General features: G+C 35.2%; 1 protein-coding gene across 2 annotated transcripts in view; it reads left to right on the top strand.

The window, feature by feature from the left end:
• The window catches only part of LOC140146600 (neuronal acetylcholine receptor subunit alpha-10-like), a 38430-nt gene extending 19169 nt beyond the window's left edge, over positions 1-19261 (top strand). Inside the window, exons 1-8 of one of the 2 annotated variants that reach the window (XM_072168470.1) lie at positions 11092-11617; positions 12351-12433; positions 13860-14005; positions 14318-14362; positions 15016-15125; positions 16406-16636; positions 17035-17351; positions 17653-19260. In XM_072168470.1, coding sequence (XP_072024571.1) covers positions 12358-12433; positions 13860-14005; positions 14318-14362; positions 15016-15125; positions 16406-16636; positions 17035-17351; positions 17653-18263 — 1536 coding nt within the window. In that variant the 5' untranslated portion in view covers positions 11092-11617; positions 12351-12357 and the 3' untranslated portion in view covers positions 18264-19260. Of the gene's footprint in view, positions 1-11091; positions 11618-12350; positions 12434-13859; positions 14006-14317; positions 14363-15015; positions 15126-16405; positions 16637-17034; positions 17352-17652 lie in introns of those variants that run through there. The other variant, XM_072168471.1, reaches the window with a different exon arrangement.
• Positions 19262-19717: the final 456 nt, after the last annotated feature.

The raw sequence follows: 19717 nt of genomic DNA, 5'->3' as shown, positions 1-19717 counted from the left end.
GTTAAACATTTGCAAGTAAAATTTGTAGGTTTACCATGTTTACATGTGTCTATCTGTCTGATACAGCTTAAAAGGTGGACAATTGTCTACCTGTTTGATACAGCTCAAAAGGTGGGCAATTGTCTACCTCTCTGATCACGGTTGTTTGATATATATAGAATTGGCTTCATTATTAAGCAAATGTAAACTATAGATGGCGCTATTTATCCTAAATCATATTTCTTTATATGCAAGAGTTAGGTGATTAATACTGCCTTTAAAACAGCTGGAACAGGTGAAACAAGCAAGAACAAAATTTTATAAACGTATTTTATTAAACAATAAAAGGAATTATTTGTATTAAAAGCTTGAAAGAGTAATTTCCAGTAACTAAATAGCGCCACCAATTTTGTCATTAATAGATACATTTTATATCCGAAAAAGCTTTAAAAGATACTATAAAAGTGAATAATTTTGTAAAAGAGGGGAAATTAAAGTTGAGAATGACTTAAAAGCATCTGTATACATTAGCATGATATCACTTTTAGCTAATTAAGCCTAAAATTTGGTTGTACATGATGTTTTGTTTGAAAAATTAATAAATGATCCCATCAAACAACCGTGTGATACAGCTGAAAAGGTGGACAATTGTCTACCTCTCTGATACAGCTTAAAAGGTGGACAATTGTCTACCTGTCTGATACAGCTGACAAGGTGGACAAATGTCTACCTGTCTGATACAGCTCAAAAGGTGGACAATTGTCTACCTCTCTGATACAGCTGAAAAGGGGGACAATTGTCTACCTCTCTGATACAGCTTAAAAGGTGAACAATTGTCTACCTGTTTGATACAGCTGACAAGGTGGACAAATGTCTACCTGTCTGATACAGCTCAAAAGGTGGACAATTGTCTACCTGTTTGATACCGCTGAAAAGGTGGACAATTGTCTACCTCTCTGATACAGCTTAAAAGGTGGACAATTGTCTACCTGTCTGATACAGCTGACAAGGTGGACAAATGTCTACCTGTCTGATACAGCTCAAAGGTGGACAATTGTCTACCTGTCTGATACAGCTCAAAGGTGGACAATTGTCTACCTGTCTGATACAGCTTAAAAGGTGGACAATTGCCTACCTGTCTGATACAGCTCAAGAGGTGGACAATTGTCTACTTGTCTGATACAGCTTAAAAGGTGGACAATTGTCTACCTGTGTTATACAGCTCCAAAGGTGGACAATTGTCTACCTGTCTGATACAGCTCAAGAGGTGGACAATTGTCTACTTGTCTGATACAGCTTAAAAGGTGGACAATTGTCTACCTTTCTGATACAGCTCAAAATGGTGAACAATTGCCTACCTGTCTCATAAAAAAAGGTGGACAATTGTCTACCTCTCTGATACAGCTTAAAAGGTGAACAATTGTCTACCTGTTTGATACAGCTGACAAGGTGGACAAATGTCTACCTGTCTGATACAGCTCAAAAGGTGGACAATTGAATATATGAGTATCATTTTAATATATGTGTATCATTTTAATTCCTTCAGTTATATTTACCTGGTCAATATGGTAAGTTTCACGTGCAAATGAGTGGGTTTAACTGTATTAAGTATGCCGATTAGCATTTCAGGGACTTCGTGGGGTTCATTTTAAATTTTGGACTTGGGTGGTTTTTGAATCATATACAATGACAACAATGTTTGAATGAGATTACCACTAGTAAGATAATACAAAATAAAGCACACAGGTATGTATAATGTTGATAAGCATTCTGCCATGTAATATAAACCACCCACTTTCCTTTATTAAACCCATTTTTTTTTCTTCAAAAGTCACTCTGAAGCAATGAAATGTGTTACAAGTGGACTTTTATACATACTGGATTTCAATCAATGTGTTACAAGACTCAAATCATGGACTTGGGTGGTTCTTTCATACATGCTATTTTTCACATGCTCAATAGACACAGTGGATGAATTTGAGTTGTTTTTTCATACATATGACAGGCCTATGCATAGCAACAAATTCCCATGCTTAAATCAATTTGGCCACAGTATGGACTTGGGTGGCTTTTGTATTCATATATTCAATTGTCTACCTGTTTGATACCGCTGAAAAGGTGGACAATTGCCTACCTGTCTGATACAGCTCAAGAGGTGGACAATTGTCTACTTGTCTGATACAGCTCAAAAGGTGGACAATTGTCTACCTGTGTTATACAGCTCCAAAGGTGGACAATTGTCTACCTGTCTGATACAGCTCAAGAGGTGGACAATTGTCTACTTGTCTGATACAGCTTAAAAGGTGGATAATTGTCTACCTTTCTGATACAGCTCAAAATGGTGAACAATTGCCTACCTGTCTCATACAGCTCAAAAGGTGGACAATTGTCTTCCTGTCTGATACAGCTCAAAAAGTGGACAATTGTCTACCTGTCTGATACAGCTCAAAAGGTGGACAATTGTCTATCTGTCTGATACAGCTAAAAAACGTGGACAATTGTCTACCTGTCTGATACAGCTAAAAACGTGGACAATTGTCTACCTGTCCTGTCTGATACAGCTAAAAACGTGGACAATTGCCTACCTGTCTGATACAGCTCAAACGGTGGACAATTGTCTACCTGTTTGATACAGCTAAAAACGTGGACAATTGTCTACCTGTCTGATACAGCTAAAAACGTGGACAATTGCCTACCTGTCTGATACAGCTCAAATGGTGGACAATTGTCTACCTGTCTGATACAGCTTAAAAAGGTGGACAATTGTCTACCTGTCTGATACAGCTCAAAAGGTGGACAATTGAATACATGAATACAAAACCCACCCAAGTCCATGGGAAGCGATTTTGAGAGAAAAACCTGTGTATCATTTTAATTCCTTCAGCTAGATTTACCTGGTCAATATGGTAAGTTTTACGTGCAAATGAGTGGATTAACCTGTATTAGGTATGACGATTAGCATTTCAGGGACTTCGTGGGGTTCATTTTAAATTTTGGACTTGGGTGGTTTTTTGAATCATATACAAAGACAACAATGTTAGAATGAGATTACCACTAGTAAGATAATACAAAATAAAGCACACAGGTATGTATAATGTTGATACGCATTCTGCCATGTAATATAAACCACACACTTTCCTTTATTAAACCCATTTTTTTTAAAAGTCACTCTCTAGCAATGAATGTGTTACAAGTGGACTTTTATACATTCTGGATTTCAATCAATGTGTTACAAGACTCAAATCATGGAATTGGGTGGTTCTTTCATACATGCTATTTTTCACGTGCTCAATAGCAACAATTTCCCATGCTTAACTCAATTTAGCCAACGTATAGACTTGGGTGGGTTTTGTATTCATATATTCAATTGTCTACCTGTCTGATACAGTTTAAAACGTGGACAATTGTCTACCTGTCTGATACAGCTGACAAGGTGGACAATTGTCTACCTCTCTGATACAGCTAAAAATGTTGTCTACCTTACTGATACAGATCAAAAGGTGGACAATTGTCTACCTTACTGAAATGGCTAAAAGGGTGGACAATTGTCTACCTTACGGATACAGCTCAAAAGGTGGAAAATTGTGTACCTGGTCAATTCCAGCGAAAGCGGGACAAAATTCTCTCTATGTTAACTTTCCACTTTAAAATGTCATTAATAAAGGAAATCACGTTATTGATGGAGCATATCATGTCACCTCCAATGTACTCTCTTTGAGCATATATGCCTTTACTAGCAAGTCATACCAGGGGACAAGTTATGATGGCTTAAATGAATTGGCGTTACCCACGAATTCAAAGATAAAGCACCATATATGTCATTGAATGTCCTTCAATCAAAATGAAATTATTACCGTTAGAAAGACGTTTGCATGATCTCTCATCATATGTAAAACGATTGAATTCCACCAAAGTTTGTGGACTCTAGAGGCCATTAAGTCAATTTGGCTAATAATTTTGTTACCCGCGTATCAAAAATAAAATGATCGTTCTGAAAAATGTTAAGTGAATATGCCATAAATGACTATATCATGAAACGAAGTTTCGTTCTATAATTCTGAGGTCCAAGTGATTATTTTATTCAAATACATTTTACCCATAAAATTTCATAAAATCAAATTTGACGTTACCCACGTATCAACTGTTACCCACGAGTCCAGCAAATATAATTGCCATAACTTGAATTAACATTTAATGACTTTGGACACTGAATTTAGTTTGACAAGCGCTTAAAATTGTAAATCGTAAAAATACGTTCACCGCTTTAAAAAAGAATCTACGACGGTTTAAACTTTTGATACCCACGAATCCCGAATAGATGCTAACCTTGAAAAACAAGGAGATTGTTTATTTTAAGTTTAAATCAGCACATATTCAAGCCATGGGTATGCTATAATTTTTACAGTACTTACAGTTTATGCACCTAAGAAACGCAAACCCCAAACGGTACTATATAGTACTTATAGCTTTACCCACGAATTCGGCGTTACCCACGAATCCAAGGATTTACTCGTAAATTATATGTTTCTTATGCATCTTAACATTTTGAAACATGCGAAATAGGTTCCAAAACAGTCCTGTTTAATAGCGTCCTCTTGAAGGTATACTGAAGCTGTATCATGAAGTTTTGACTGATTATCCTAAATTACCATTTTTTGGGTAAATGCAATTGGTTAGAGAAACGGGAATCATTGAAACACAATGGAGGAATTACCGCATGATGTTTTCCAACCTTCTGTAATATTTTCTATTTTGCCGCTTACCAATACATACCTTCAAATATGTGTTACCCACGAACATTTTGGTTACCCACGAATCCCTACTTAATTATAGTTAACAATGTATTGACAGTGTTTTAGGTCATAGGAACTGTCAAACACGAGTTAATAGAATATTGCTGCATGAAAATATGGAATGATTTTAATAAAATAATAATATAAAACTGGTTGCTCTGTCTATTTGAATTTGGCAACTTCATTATTCTCCAAATTTTTATACCCAAAATGTCATAATGATCAATTCTAAATATTCCATGTAGTTTGTATTTTGATTAAAATTCATTTTAGTGCCATTGCAGCCCGAATTATTGACATACGGAAAAGTATTTTTTATTTTATTTAAAAAAATTAATAGGAATTGCTATTTTTAGACGCTGTTACCCACGAAGCCATCCGAGATCCTCATCCTGCGACGAGATACAAAATCTAACTTTATATTTCTATGAAGCATTTATTCTAATCTTTCGAAATAATACAGTAATGTTAAACGACAGCCACTTTGGAAAGAGTTCGAAGAATTGACACAATCTTAACTGTACACCTGGTTCTTTCTTAAAATTTGTAATAACCAAATATTTCTTTGTAGATATATGTAATAAAATTCTATTTTACGTTCAAAGTCTTCACCGATTTCTAGTGTATATGAGTCACACATAAAATATTGAAAGATATTAAAGAAAGTGAAATGTTATGGCGTACAACAGGTGAAAAAGGCTTGAATTCGTGGGTAACATGCATATGCGCATTTAACACTTTATTTGGTCTAGCAAGAAAAGTTATTTTTCAATACGATGGCACTTCCACCTGATGATTCACTAGATATGATCGTCTCATTTGAGTCTAGAATTGAAAAGGAAAACATTTTTAAAATGGCCCCCAGAGAGAATTTTGTCCCGCTTTGGCTGGAATTGACCACCTATACTGATACAGCTCAAAAGGGGGACAATTGTCTACCTTACTGATACAGCTTAAAAGTTGGACAATTGTCTACCTTTCTGATACATCTCAAAAGGGGGACAATTGTCTACATGTCTGATACAGCTCAAAAGGTTGAGAATTTTTTACTTTTTGTGATACAGCACAAAAGGTGGACAATTGTGTACCTTACTGATACAGCTTAAAAGGTGACAATTGTCTACCTTACTGATACAGATCAAAAGCTGGACAATATTGTCTGGCTTACTGAAATGGCTAAAAAGGTGGACAATTGTCTACCTTACTGATACAGCTCAAAATGTGGACAATTGTCTACCTGTCTGATACAGCTCAAAAGGTGGCCAATTGTCTACCTTTCATGATACGGCTCAAAAGATGGACAATTGTCTACCTTTCAGATACAGCTCAAAAGCTGGACAATTGTCTACCTTTCTGATACAGCTCAAAATGTACCTAAAATTAGGATTTTTGAAAATAGATATATGAAAATCAAATTGAAGCAGACTGCTCCACAAAATCTTGAACTCGCCCTTTGCACGGATCCGCCATCTTGCTACCAAAACGAAGTTCTCCCTGCAAACGCATGCAAAAAGTGCATTATTATTTCTTTCACTTTTTAAACAACGCGTCTTGTTCAAACTTGTACTTTTCGGATGATTTTCTATGGTACAATTAGTAAATGTGATCCTGATATGATTCAAAATATGATAAAGTAACCAGAGGTCAACCAGAGGTCAAAATGGGTAAAATTCTAAAGTTTGTCCAATTTGAATGAAAATTAGTAAATTTGATGTTGATATGATTCAAAACATGATGAAGGTCATTTCAAGGTCATCAAAGGTCAAATATTTGTATCATATAGATTGTTATTAAATTTTGAGGCTATATTTTTAGACAAAAAGAAAATAATTTTCAAGGTCATTGCAAGGTCATTTCAAGTTCACGGCTAGACTTAGTAGTCTTATGAGGCTGCAGCATATCTAGTTATTTCTTTCTTTCTTTCTTTCTTGTTTTCGTTCTTCTTGTTTCCGTTATTTCTTTCTTTCTTTCTTTCTTCGATCACGGTACCGGTATGTAGATTGTAGAAAATTGAAACCCCGGATTGAAAACTTGATGGGAAACTAAAATGAAAGTGTACTCAGGGAGCTGGATGTATTATGTTAACCAGATTTTCCAGTGAAACAACAAAACTAGGATTTTCTGCTCTTTCCTTGGTTCGATTTTTATGGGTCATGCGGACCCGTACCGTAGGAAATTTGCGGGTCCGCGCCTACTTTAACGGGTATTTGACGTAAGGACCCGCCTTATTTCAGCCGCTGGACTGGGGGAGAGGGTGGGTACTCGAATTACATTTGGACAGTCGTGTGCCGCTTGAACTTTGGAACCTCTACCCATGTTTAGGGATTTTTTTAATCAAATCGTGACCAATGTTTAGGGGTTTTCTTGCCAAAAAGCGACCCTCTAGATTGTCGTCACATCCCCGTCTAGCTTATACACGTGAGTACCCCGCCCTTCTTCCTCAAAATATTGGAACATAATGGAACACTCCTATACAAGAGCTGAAGGCATCTATGTTGTATTTATCAAAAATTAATGACAACATCTTTTTCTCGTACATTTACTTTTACAAGCAATATAAAATCAATTAATCTTATGAAAATCATTATATAATTTTGCTCAAACTTGCAAACATCATATCTATCTTACTCTGCACTGACATTAAATATTTGTGATTTGGGGAATATTACCATAAATCCTGACTCTAAAATATTTTTCAAAATTTAAAACATATTTTCAAAAATGTATTTGAATGTTATGAAAACATTTTATATCCTTTATATAACCCGAAATTTAAACGTTTTCTGGCAACCTTTTCTAACCTTTTGCGAATAATGTCGAAAACATTTTGTGCCTTCAACTCGAGCGTACTGACTAATTCTTGACGGGACATTGATGTATGAATTTGAGAAAACGTAATGCAAATAAGCCCGGCGATCTTTCACTTGGCTCGACCTGATTACGATAAAAACGTGCGTTATACAATACAGTTTTGTTTGTGTGAAATAGCTTAAAATCTCAGCTATTTTACACAACAAAAATATATTGTACGCACTCACGTTTTAACAATATCGGAATCAGGTGGCTTCCAGTGAAATATCAAATAAAATAAACTAATATTTGTATACGAAATTACCATCGTGAATGTACACAAAAACAGGTGCAATAAGTTGAAAGAACTAGAAGTTTAGTCGGAAATGGAAAAAACAAAATTCAATTGCAAGACATGCAAAAGCTAGATATGCAAAATAAAGAAAAAGCAATAAAGATTAGATGTGGAGAAATAAACACTAGAAATTAAAGAAATATCGCGCAACAATTTTTTTTTTGAATTAAAATGTCTTTTCTGTAAAATGGATCGCCGTGCTGAAAAATGTTGCATGTACCGGGTACTTGCTTTTTTGTGCAGTCATTCATTGTAAGGTACCGTCAATGATGGTCACAGAATTGGGAAAACTACATTTGCCTATAACTTTGGTATTTTTTCCCTACATACATGGATGACCTCTCATTCTTTAAAGTTAAATAATAACCTTTCTAAACAAAACAATTTCAATGTGAAATACGACAGGCCTACTGCGCAAAAACCCTTTTTTCTAATAATTTCTCCGCAAGCGTCATTTATGTCGACAAATTGGTCGCAAATCCATCGCAGGGTTGCAAATATATACCATACCTCACTCGGAGTGCGGCAATTTGTACAGATAAATTTATCACAGAACACTGCCTGATGCAGTCATGTCTACAGTAGAATTCAACACGACCTTTGCAGGACTTTAAAAAAGTTAAAAGCTATTAAACCAAGATAACACTCATTGAAAACAGCTCAACTATGTTACATCAGATCTCTGGTTAAATCCACACTAGACATGTTTCTGTTTTACCTGTGCAATGAGCAATGAGCTGGTATTATAGTTGGGTGAACGATTATAAAGCAAACACAAGTTAACAATACTGGTGGGCCTTTGTTCACGAAATGAGACAATAGTGTGCATATTGTTAACAAGCATTCTTGAAAATGATAAACATAATGGCTGTGAACCGTAACATATTTCATTTTTTTCACACCTAAATTAGCTAAAAATTTAGGACATGTTACAAAACTATATTTTCTAGAATTTCAGAAGAGTACTTTAAATATTGGCCGGTTAGTTTTCACACAGTGACTTTAACAAGGCAATGTCCTATTACCTATAACGTACACTAAAACAGCAAAGTGCGAATATTTCCAAACATCTAAATTAGCTAAAAATTTAGGACATGTTACAAAACTATATTTTCTAGAATTTCAGAAGAGATATTGGCCAGTTATATATTGGCCAGTTATTTTTCACACAGTGACGTTAACTAGGCAATTGTCTATACTTCTAACATACACTATTTGTAGAGGTCACGCGTCAATGGTGAGAGCACTGTGTATTGTGTGTAGGAAAACGGACAGTAACTGCAGTTCGGTATGCTTTCATTCTGGACAAAATTAAGCCCTTTTTTTTTGAAAACTTCAAAGAAAATTCACATTATATGGCAAATATGATTTTGAATTTCTAAATCATTATTTTTCTCCACCCCATGCTTGCCTTTTGGCGTGCTAGTTAAAAATATAGTAAACCGGGTACTTGTCGCCATGTGTGCACTGGAGCAAAATGGAAGCCGACTAGTCAGCTCCCAAGCAATTTTCTAGGTATTGTAACAAGATGCAGCAATAGGCATTAGTCCTCACATAAACACTCATTATTTGCGCTTGCCTGAAGGTCTTAAGATAATCCTATAACAACTCTGGTAATTTATGAGATTTATGACATTTTGGCACAATAGCATAGTACAATAGAGAGTAAAACCAAAACCTTGATGGGCCAGCCCCGATCCTTACTCCATCTTTACAGAAATGGGTTAAATATAGCATATAATTCTAATAGTAAAAAGACGGATTGAAGCATCGGCTACTGACACATACTCCATCTTTTGCATGGAATTGGGATGGGATCATCCCATGCAAAGATGAGAGGGATTTCCTTCACATGCCTAACCCTAAGGGGATGCTCCTTTTGAATAGATAATGGTTTGGACATTCAAAATTATATTTTCGAACCAATGTGAATTTTCTTTGAAGTTTTCCAAAAAAAAAGTGGACTTAATTTGGTCCAGAATGGAAGTGCACAGTGTTGATGACAAAAAGCAAGCCTCAACACAAAAACTACGATAAGGAATAACTCGAAAGCGTCATTTATAACTCGAAATTTTTTTGGCCGATTTTGACCATTTAACCACTCATCATTCTGCTGATGAGTTCTATCCGGAAAAAAATCTTGCAACAACAGGGGCAATATGAAATTATATATTTTTGATGGTCATCCCTACTATAATAATTTGGCTCATTTGCACGCACTTCCTGCAGAAGTCTTTGGCTAGAGAATATGTCCTTTCTTCGCAGCCAATTCTCGGTTCATGTTCTTCGGTTTCTCTTCTTTTTAGGCCTTTCAAACCCCGCAGAAAGTACAAGTGCTAAACGTGTATCGCTGTCAATATCTATGACTAGACCTACTCCATCAACGTCTTGAGTGCAATATAATTGCATCGTATATCGATATGGCGGAAGATATTTTTGACAATATTCATGTCAATAATATTGATTCAATAAACTTGATCGTGTATGGGCCGCATTAGTCGTCACAACAGTTGCCATATTGTACTTGATAATAGCGTATGGGATTTTGGCAATTTGAAAGAATTATTCTTATCAAACACTGTTGTAATTATTGTGAAAGTGAAATTATTAAAACTACCGTTATCATCCGATTATATTTCCATGCCTTATCCAATTGTAATCCCATGGTAATTTGTGTCATTAATTGAATAGTTGGATGTCGTGAATATAGAGTTTGTCGCTAGAGGGACCAACAGGGGGAATTCCCCTTGATCATGGTGATATTAAAATGAAATGGCTTTAACCAAGTGGTAGGCACCGATGTGGAATAAATGAGACCGGTTCCTGGGAACCTACATGCATTGTGGGAAGTGAAATCACATGTCGACTCAATAACGTGACGCTTTGGGTACCCAACGTCTTCACAACATGTGTCCATGTTGCAGGAGGATTGGAGATGATAGGGACAATGTCGAAATGTTTCGATTATGATAAAGTAATATCGTAGAACTCCATCTACAAGCCTCCAACTCTTCTGTGAACATTTTGAGGCCTTAATGTACGATTATACGACGAAATAGGTATTTTTTTTAAACCGGATTTGTCACAACCTAAATGACATGAACCAAATTCGCTATGTGTTGCGTGTGGAAGGTCACCAACAATTTGGACATAAATTCGTAATGCGACATTACGGTCTTTGGGTAAAGAATAACAACATTAAAAAAGAAAGAAAAAGAAATCGTAGAATATAGCTTTAGGTCCAAAGGAATGTGCAGACCTCCACCCCATACCAACAAGAACTATGCGCCACTGATATTTTCAAAAGTAGATAGGGTGTTAGAGATAGATGGCAGCATTTTAAGGTAAAATGCAACACAGATTACCCTCATCTGGTAGCATTAACCCAATGAGGCAACGGTTAATGCAAATCGACAGGGGACTGGTCCATTAATCACACCGGTGCGTAATATTAGCTAATATTGTTAATTGCTGACAACATCAGCCTTATAATGCTTTGGGTACATCATCATGGTTTAGGTTGAAAAGTTGATCGACTTGGTAGAATTTCTTTTATTCATTGAATTCATCCATTTTCTGTTTGGATATACTGGGTTCACATTTTCATCATGGCTGCGGATCATATACATTTGGCAACGTACCTTTACGATATACAACGAGAGTTTTAGTCCACTATGCTCTGTTTGCTATCCAATGTCCGGTAAGTAATTTAATATAAATGGTTTAAGGGAAGGGGTATGAACGTTTGGACAGTATTTATTGTGGGACATTAGAGTACATCAGACATATCGAATTGCATACGAAGAATGTCCTTCTGATATCAAATAATTTTGATTTTTTGAAATTCGTAATGTAATACACATTTTATGGCAAATCATTAACAAATCGATATTTTTGATATTTAACAGTACTCGAATTAAACTTTATAAATTTGATGATTTTATTTGATATCAGAAAGACATTCTTCGTATTCAGAATGCAATTTGATACGTCTGATATGCTCTCACGTCCCACAAAAAATACTGTCGAAACGCTCAAAACGCTCATTCCAGATCCCTTAAAAAATTTGTAACACACACTAAGAAGGCGGTTGTTGCAACCCAAATGTATTGTTCTATATTTGACGTTGTATACTCTCATAATAATGGTACAATATTATAACTAATCCTCTATTCGGGGGTACCAAAATAAGTACAAACACTCCCCGCGTAATGTCGCTATAAAGCATAATGTTAGCACTTCCTTGCAGAAATGGGAAAGACTAGTTATGTAAAAATGTATGTACTGAATGTTTTTCTTTTTGTTGGGGGGGGGGGGTATATGTCCAACAATCAAGTTTGTTAAAGCAAAACAAAAAAAACCAACATGATATATTTTTTGATATGGTATGGTTTTCTCAAATATATCAAATGATATATTTTTTCATTTTTCAGATAAAGCATGCGCACTACTATTACGCTTCTTAACCTTTTTGGATGGGCTGTATTCCTGTACTTCGGATGTTACAATATTGAAGGTAAGTTTTGGTGAACTGTCAATTTTATACATATTACTAAACCTATATAGGCATGGCAGAATTTATCCTTGATGGTATAATTTTGGCCCATTTCAGCATTAAAATCGCACATTTTTTGCGCGCACACATCCCAGTAAAGTCTTTTGTGTTTTGTAACGGATTAGCCGTATAATTAGGCAGTTTTGCCCACCTTGGAAAATATTGTCTACTGAAAACTAGGCATGCAGAGAGCGTTCGAGTACCGATACATCAAACCACAGTTACACACAAAATATATGGACAGGTTACTTTCAGGTCTGAAAGGTTACTTTCAGGAGCAGCCTGTCCTGCAGAATAGTTGATGTTTGGCTGAAATTTACACATTGGTTATCAGTGATTTTCAAAAACAGAAATCCTAAACATTAATAGGTAAAAATTTAGTTTTTTCTGCATTTGTGGCTAAAACATAAATGTGCTAATGATGCTATTAAATGACAAATGCGAATATGGCGAAAGCAATCACAACAACTAACATCATACTACTATTGTACCTTTAGGCTCTTCACATTAAATTCTTAGTTTACTGTTAACCGCTCGCGTCCAATATTTAAAATTGCAAAATATTTAATTATTTTATTTTTATTTTGGATTTTCTCTTTTAAAATAACTTTTAATGACTTTTACTTGCTACTTTCTAACATGAATCATATCAACAATAATGATGAATAAACAAACAGCATAACTGCACCTTATATACTTATGTGTAAAAGTAAGCATATTAATAAAATAATTAAATGCCGACTCCTGTCAAAACGGGTTGATAATTGCTTGTGATAACTAATACTAAATAAAGAAAATAATAGATAATTAATAATTAATAATTAAAAGTCACCTCGTCCTATTTTTAAAATCATGAACAGTAAACTCAGAATCAATTGTGAAGGGTCTATATTGTTTCAACAGTGAGGCTGACGAATGTACCCCGCATGTGTTGCGGGGAGTGAGTTTGTAATGACTTTTTCAGCATCCCAGTATTATATTTATGTTGCTTCACTGCTCGAGGAGGAAATATTTTTATTTTATTCTGAGTTGAGCTCAAAAATCTGTTTTTTTAACATAAAATGCCCCATTTGATTATCTATGTAGTTTTGATGTTTTATGATGTATGTGCAATATTCCATTTTGATTATAAATGTTTCTTAATGTTTTACAAATGTAAACCACATTTGGCCACGATTTTGTGAGTGAAATAAAATAAAATACAATACAATGCAAATTCGGAAACCATGGTTATAACGATACGGTACGCTAGATGTGCAATTGTTAATGAAATATTAATGATCAAATTATTACTTCACGTATATATAATCGTTTGAAGCCGCAGTTAGGCAAAGTATAATTAACACTTCTGGAATTAATGTAAAATAATTGTGTTTTTATACCACAGCTTGCCATGTAGGCCCTAATAGCTTACTCCTACTGACAGAACACCTAATGGACCATTATGGCCGCGGCTTTAGCCGACCAGTCTTCCACCAATCAGATTTATCAAGCGTGTCAATTAAAATGACCTTTGATGAACTTCAAGAGCTTGTGAGTAGTTCACATTCTCTCCATTTCATTTAAGTGACACGAGACCGAACTGGTTTAAATGTTAAAAAGGCTATAACCGCATATCTGAAAATAGAATTTGTAATAAATGTAAATTTCAAACGACCAGAAAACAACACTATCCAACATGAAGCTGGATGTGTCTACAGTTTTGATAATAATATTTAAATATGGTTTGGAAGTGGTAATGGTGTATGTTGTAATGGTTGGTAGATATGGGTAGAGAGTACTGGGAAAGTTTGTTATTAAACGATACACTATTATTATACATGTCATTATTTTATATATTTTCAGAGCACAAGAAAAGAATCGATTACGGTTAGTACACTTGCTCAAATGGTAAGTAACAACGACACAGATTATTAACATAAGGCCCGCTGTGTACTTTCTATTATAGAATATTAGAATGCATCATCATCATTATCATCATTCGGCTACGGAGCAGGCGACTACACGCTTTCTCCAACTGTTGCGATCTGGGGCTAACAGAACAAATAGCGCGAGCGTACACACAGGAAACTTCCCTCGTAAGATAAGCGATGTCGCCAGCTCTGAAAGCTGTAACGGTGTTAACTGAATAGAATTCAAGTACGCTTCACAGGCATGGAACATTCCAAGCTATGTGTTTATTAATCTATGAATATGTCACTATGTTTGTCAAAGCAGGTCATAGGTGTTGACCTTAAGATATTGTATTTTTGTTCATTATGTAGTAAGGCTCTCCTCCATCGATTTTAGGGCGTAGTTCATTTAACTCCCTGAACTCATATTGTAAGCACTTGAATTATTATTACAAAATGGATTAAGACGATTGCATTGAACAACATAATTCATAACAGCTACGTAATTAGTCGGTACCGGTATGCCGTGAACATTTCGTCACTCGCAAGCCATCAAAATTTGTAGGTTGCGTGCCATCTCAACTTATATGCTCTATGGTTCAACACACGATTCTTTAATTTGTTTTTATTGATCAATTAATCTTTTTTCAGTCATGGACAGATGAATATCTAAAGTGGAATGTGACACAATACGACGGAGTTTCTTCTATAACACTGCCTGTATCAGCCATATGGCACCCTGATATCACCTTACTGGAGAGGTACAATAATTGCCCTCGAACGTAAAAATTCTGTGTTTGCAAAATGTAATTTACATTGAGAGCAGACATATTCAAACTCAAATATATGCCATATGTCATATTTGTAGATACAGCATTTTTTCATGACGTGCACTCTGATTAAAACTCACCTGCACCTAATTGAAAAGGCAGTATCTAATATGTAATATTTTGCAGATACAGCGTTTTTACTTGGTAGGGCATGCGGATATATTAAGAAATAGTCTAATTTAGTTGAATATTTATTACATTCCAATGAGCGTGCACCAAACATATAAAAGTTATGAAATCAGAAAAAAAAACATGTTCTCATTTTACTACAATGTGGAATAAATATATAAATACATATCATTTTTTAAACATAATTCTTGTTGAATATAATCCATCATATCAGAGCAGTTGGTGGAAATAACAATATCTATTGCCTATTATTTATAACTTTGATCCTAATTGATTTATGTGAATATAAAATGAGTGATGAAGAGATCATGTTTAACTGTAATATGTAATAGAAAAATATATATCATTTTAAGTTTTAAACACAATCAGATATGTCAAGTTGGTGGTATTGACATTTACTATCTATAGCCAATTTTTATGACAAAAAGACAGATTATTTTATAGTGTGGAAAATGTGATGGAGTTGTAGAATTGAATTATAACAGATATATTGGACAGGAAATATGTTTTGACATTAAAAAAGCAAACAAACAAATAACTAAAGAAATAAAAGTTTACTCCTTTTAGAACAATCTACACATCACAAATAGTTGTCTTTTATGAACCTAGTAGCGGATTTAAGACTCAAACCAGGTCAACCACTAACCTCACCAACTGTTGATATGCTGTTTAGTTATATTAATATCTGCATAAATGGACATTTGGACCCCTAGGGTGCTAATTGTGCTAACGACATGGATATAACATATGATCGATCTGATACCTGAAAATTGACGCTACTAACTGGCTTCTTTGCATTTTCTGATTCAAATGAGGAAACTTGCCTCCCTCACAAAAAATGTCTGAGTATCATTTATACACAGCCATACCCATCCTTATTTGAATCTTGGTTTCGCCTAGATTTTCAAGGTTTTTGATGGCATGTAAAACAAAAGTCATTTTAAAGTAAATGTTAACGCTGATGGCGCTATTTATCGTAAATTGTGTTTGCAGTTTAGAGGGGTAGACTGGGTGCAACTCGTTGACAATTAGCATGAATTCGCTCATTGCGTTAATACGATAAATTGCATTTTAATTTTCAGTGTTGATGAAGACTTTGTTAGCTTCAAGCCAAATACTATGGTTACTGTGGAGTCTAATGGGCGCGTAACCTGGCAGGCACCAGCAATATTTAGCAACTCATGTAAGCAGCGAGTGCGATATTTCCCATTTGATACTCAACTTTGCGAGTTTCGATTTGCTTCATTTTCATTCAATAAGAGTGAAATTGAACTCTTTTCTGATCAGCGAGATGATGATTTTGCAGTAATAAGGTAATATATGATGACGATTGCAATGGCTTGAAACCCACCGTGCATAGGTCTAAGTGCATTTGGCCATTTTGTTTAATACTGTGTGTAGGACAATTTTCTATGAGAAAAAATAAGCCACTTCAAATTATTTCAAAAGATATAATTAGACTATGAGCTGGAAAGTTGGCCCAGGTGAACAAAAAATACACAGAGACCTTGGGCACACAACACATGTTGAGGTATTATTAAATCAGTCATTTATTTCCAGTACAGGCTGCCAGGTTCTAAATGCGACATAAGCCTTTGCTTCTATATCAAGGCTTACACACTGTTTTTTAATAACAGAACAACAAATAACCTGGTTGTATTAATGCTCATTAACAACCCTGATCATTGCTTTAATTTTTCATAACCAACAGGCTTTTGGAGAATATATATTGGGAATCACGACAGCTCTCCATCTTCAAAGAATCTGTCCCTCGAATTGGTTTTGAAGATCAACAGTTCTCCACTCTTACGTATCGTATTCTGTTTAGTCGGCGGTACACCTTTCATCTCCTTTACTTGATCGTTCCTGGAGTACTTCTTTCTTTGGTATCACCCATGGTCTTTTACCTTCCACCTATATCGAAACAGAAGTTGACATTCGCAGTGACCAATATGCTGGCATTTGTAGTGTTTCAACAGCTCGTGACTGGATCGATACCGTATAGGTCCGATTATAAGCCAATTCTCGGTAAGATTATTGTTTATCTATAAAATGAACATAACGGTAACAATAACAACAAGTGCAACAAGAGCAACTACTACAACAACAACAACAACAACAAAACAATAACAACAACTGAACTACAACGGCAAAAATAGCACCAACCAAAAAAACAAAAACAAATACTTAAGCTTATAGGATAATAACTAGCTTCAACTAGCCAAATTGTACCTTAGAACAATCTCCTTTTTAAATTTTAAAATGTAAAATTCTTCTTTATCATTTCAATACTTGTTAAAAATAATTCTTTACTTTTTTATTTTTTAAGGCACATACTTGGAATGTATGATCACGTTAGCTTGCATAGCAGTAGCAGCAACAGCTATAGAAATCCACGTTGCATTCGGTGATGGACCAGTAAGCCCGTGGGTGGAAAAGCTTTTCCTTCACACCTTTGCCAAGTTTGCAGGTCAAAAATGGCTGCATTCAAAATATCGGCACAGGCTTAAAAGTAACACTGATCTTAAGACAATTCAATCTACTTCAGAGGAAGCCGTCGGACTGGTAAAGTTTGAAACAGAACACGCCTCGCCGAAAGTGATAAATAAGCCCGTACACATTCGCAACATACCTGGTGCGATTCATGACGATCAAAAGCCTGTTCTAAACCAAACTGACAACAATAATGAAGGAGATAAGTACCGTTTCCAAATGATACTGAGAGAAGTAGCAGCATTATTTGATCAGTCCATACCCAGACAAGCTACCACCGGGATTGAAGATGAAGATCATAAAATACGCTTAAATATTTGTCATGTAATCGATCGGTTTTTATTTTGTATTTTTCTTGGCATCGTCTTAGTCGTCACAACTGTTGCCATATTGTATTTGATAATTGGAAGCATATGGGACTTTGGAAACTTAAAAGAATTATTCTAATCAAACATTGTTTTAATTAACGTGATCGTAGAATCATTAAAATTACCGTTATTATCCGATTATATTCCCATGTGTTACATGTATAATAACGCCACTCCCTAAATTTGACAACTATCTAATTATATATAATTCCAGTTGGTAGTTTATGTCTTTAATTGAATGACTTTATGTCGTGAATATGACGTAAGGTATGCAATGCGATGTCACCCATGAAATGGCCATTCTCATATAAATTAAATGTTGTCCTCCAGGTGGATGAGTTTCACGCCATATTAAAATGAAATAGTGAACACGTGGTAGTTACCGATGAGGAATAGATGAGACCGTTCCCTGGGAACCTAAATGCATTATGGGAAGTGAATGTGAAATCACATGTCGATTCAATAACGCGACGTTGCTGGTACCCAACACAATAGGTTCCCATGTTGCAAGAGGATTGGAATTCATTAGAACAATGTCTAAATGTTTACATTATCATGATTATGATAATGTAATATTCACGGTTTGATAGGTACACACGTTTTAATTTGAAAAAAGTTAAAGATTAACGGTTAAAAATATATAAAAAAAATTTAAAGCTGAAGAAAATACCATCATGAACAGGAAATACGCTAGTGGGCATGATGAAGATTATGAATAGTTATTCTGTTGCCCACTGTTCCGATGTTTTAGTTTGACTATGAATGAATACATGGTGTCCCTGAAAGAACTGTATCGTCGGAAACTTAATTGTTTGGGTATTTAAATGCCACAAATACATGGCGTGGTTTAGGAATATATCAGCTATCATATATTTTTTGAATTTTGACAATTGACCATACCGTTCTTGAAATATTAGAATTTTACGAAACGCCCTCATTTTCAAGCCTTTTCTCAGATTCAAATATCAATTGATGATCTATATTCAGACTGCTAAGGTCATCTTGATTTAATAATTCGTCTCAAAGCCCCGGCGCGTATTAGTAAAATAGCCAGTTTTTTTGTTTTTTTTGTTTTTTTTTTGGCGTTATTCCCGCTGGGTTGAGTAAATTTCAGTGTTTTTTCCGCTGTTTATTTCAAAAAACGGAGCGGTCAATTGTCAAAATTCGAAAAAAAAACAACATGTGATAGCTGATATGGTCGTCAATATCATCAGTTATCATTAGTTCTGTTTGTCTTATGCGTTAAAGTACCAACAAAAAAAAACAGTTCCCGACGATACAGTTCTTTCAGGGACACCCTGTATATCCTACATCGTAAAATATTGAGAGTTTAATTGATCATCATTCTTGTAGTAATAATATAAATAAATGTTGACATTTATACAGCGCCTTTCACGTGTATCAAAGCGCTTTACATTTATTCCACTGTCGTTAAAATATGTCATCTGACATACAATACCAAAGACATGCTCATACCTTCGGGCGGCGCTTAAATGGACTATATCCCTAACTGAGCTCCCCATTTCACCCCGG

This window comes from Amphiura filiformis, chromosome 2 (assembly GCF_039555335.1).
Source record: "Amphiura filiformis chromosome 2, Afil_fr2py, whole genome shotgun sequence".
Taxonomy (NCBI): Eukaryota; Metazoa; Echinodermata; class Ophiuroidea; order Amphilepidida; family Amphiuridae; genus Amphiura; species Amphiura filiformis.
This window is presented reverse-complemented; position numbering and strand designations above follow the sequence as displayed.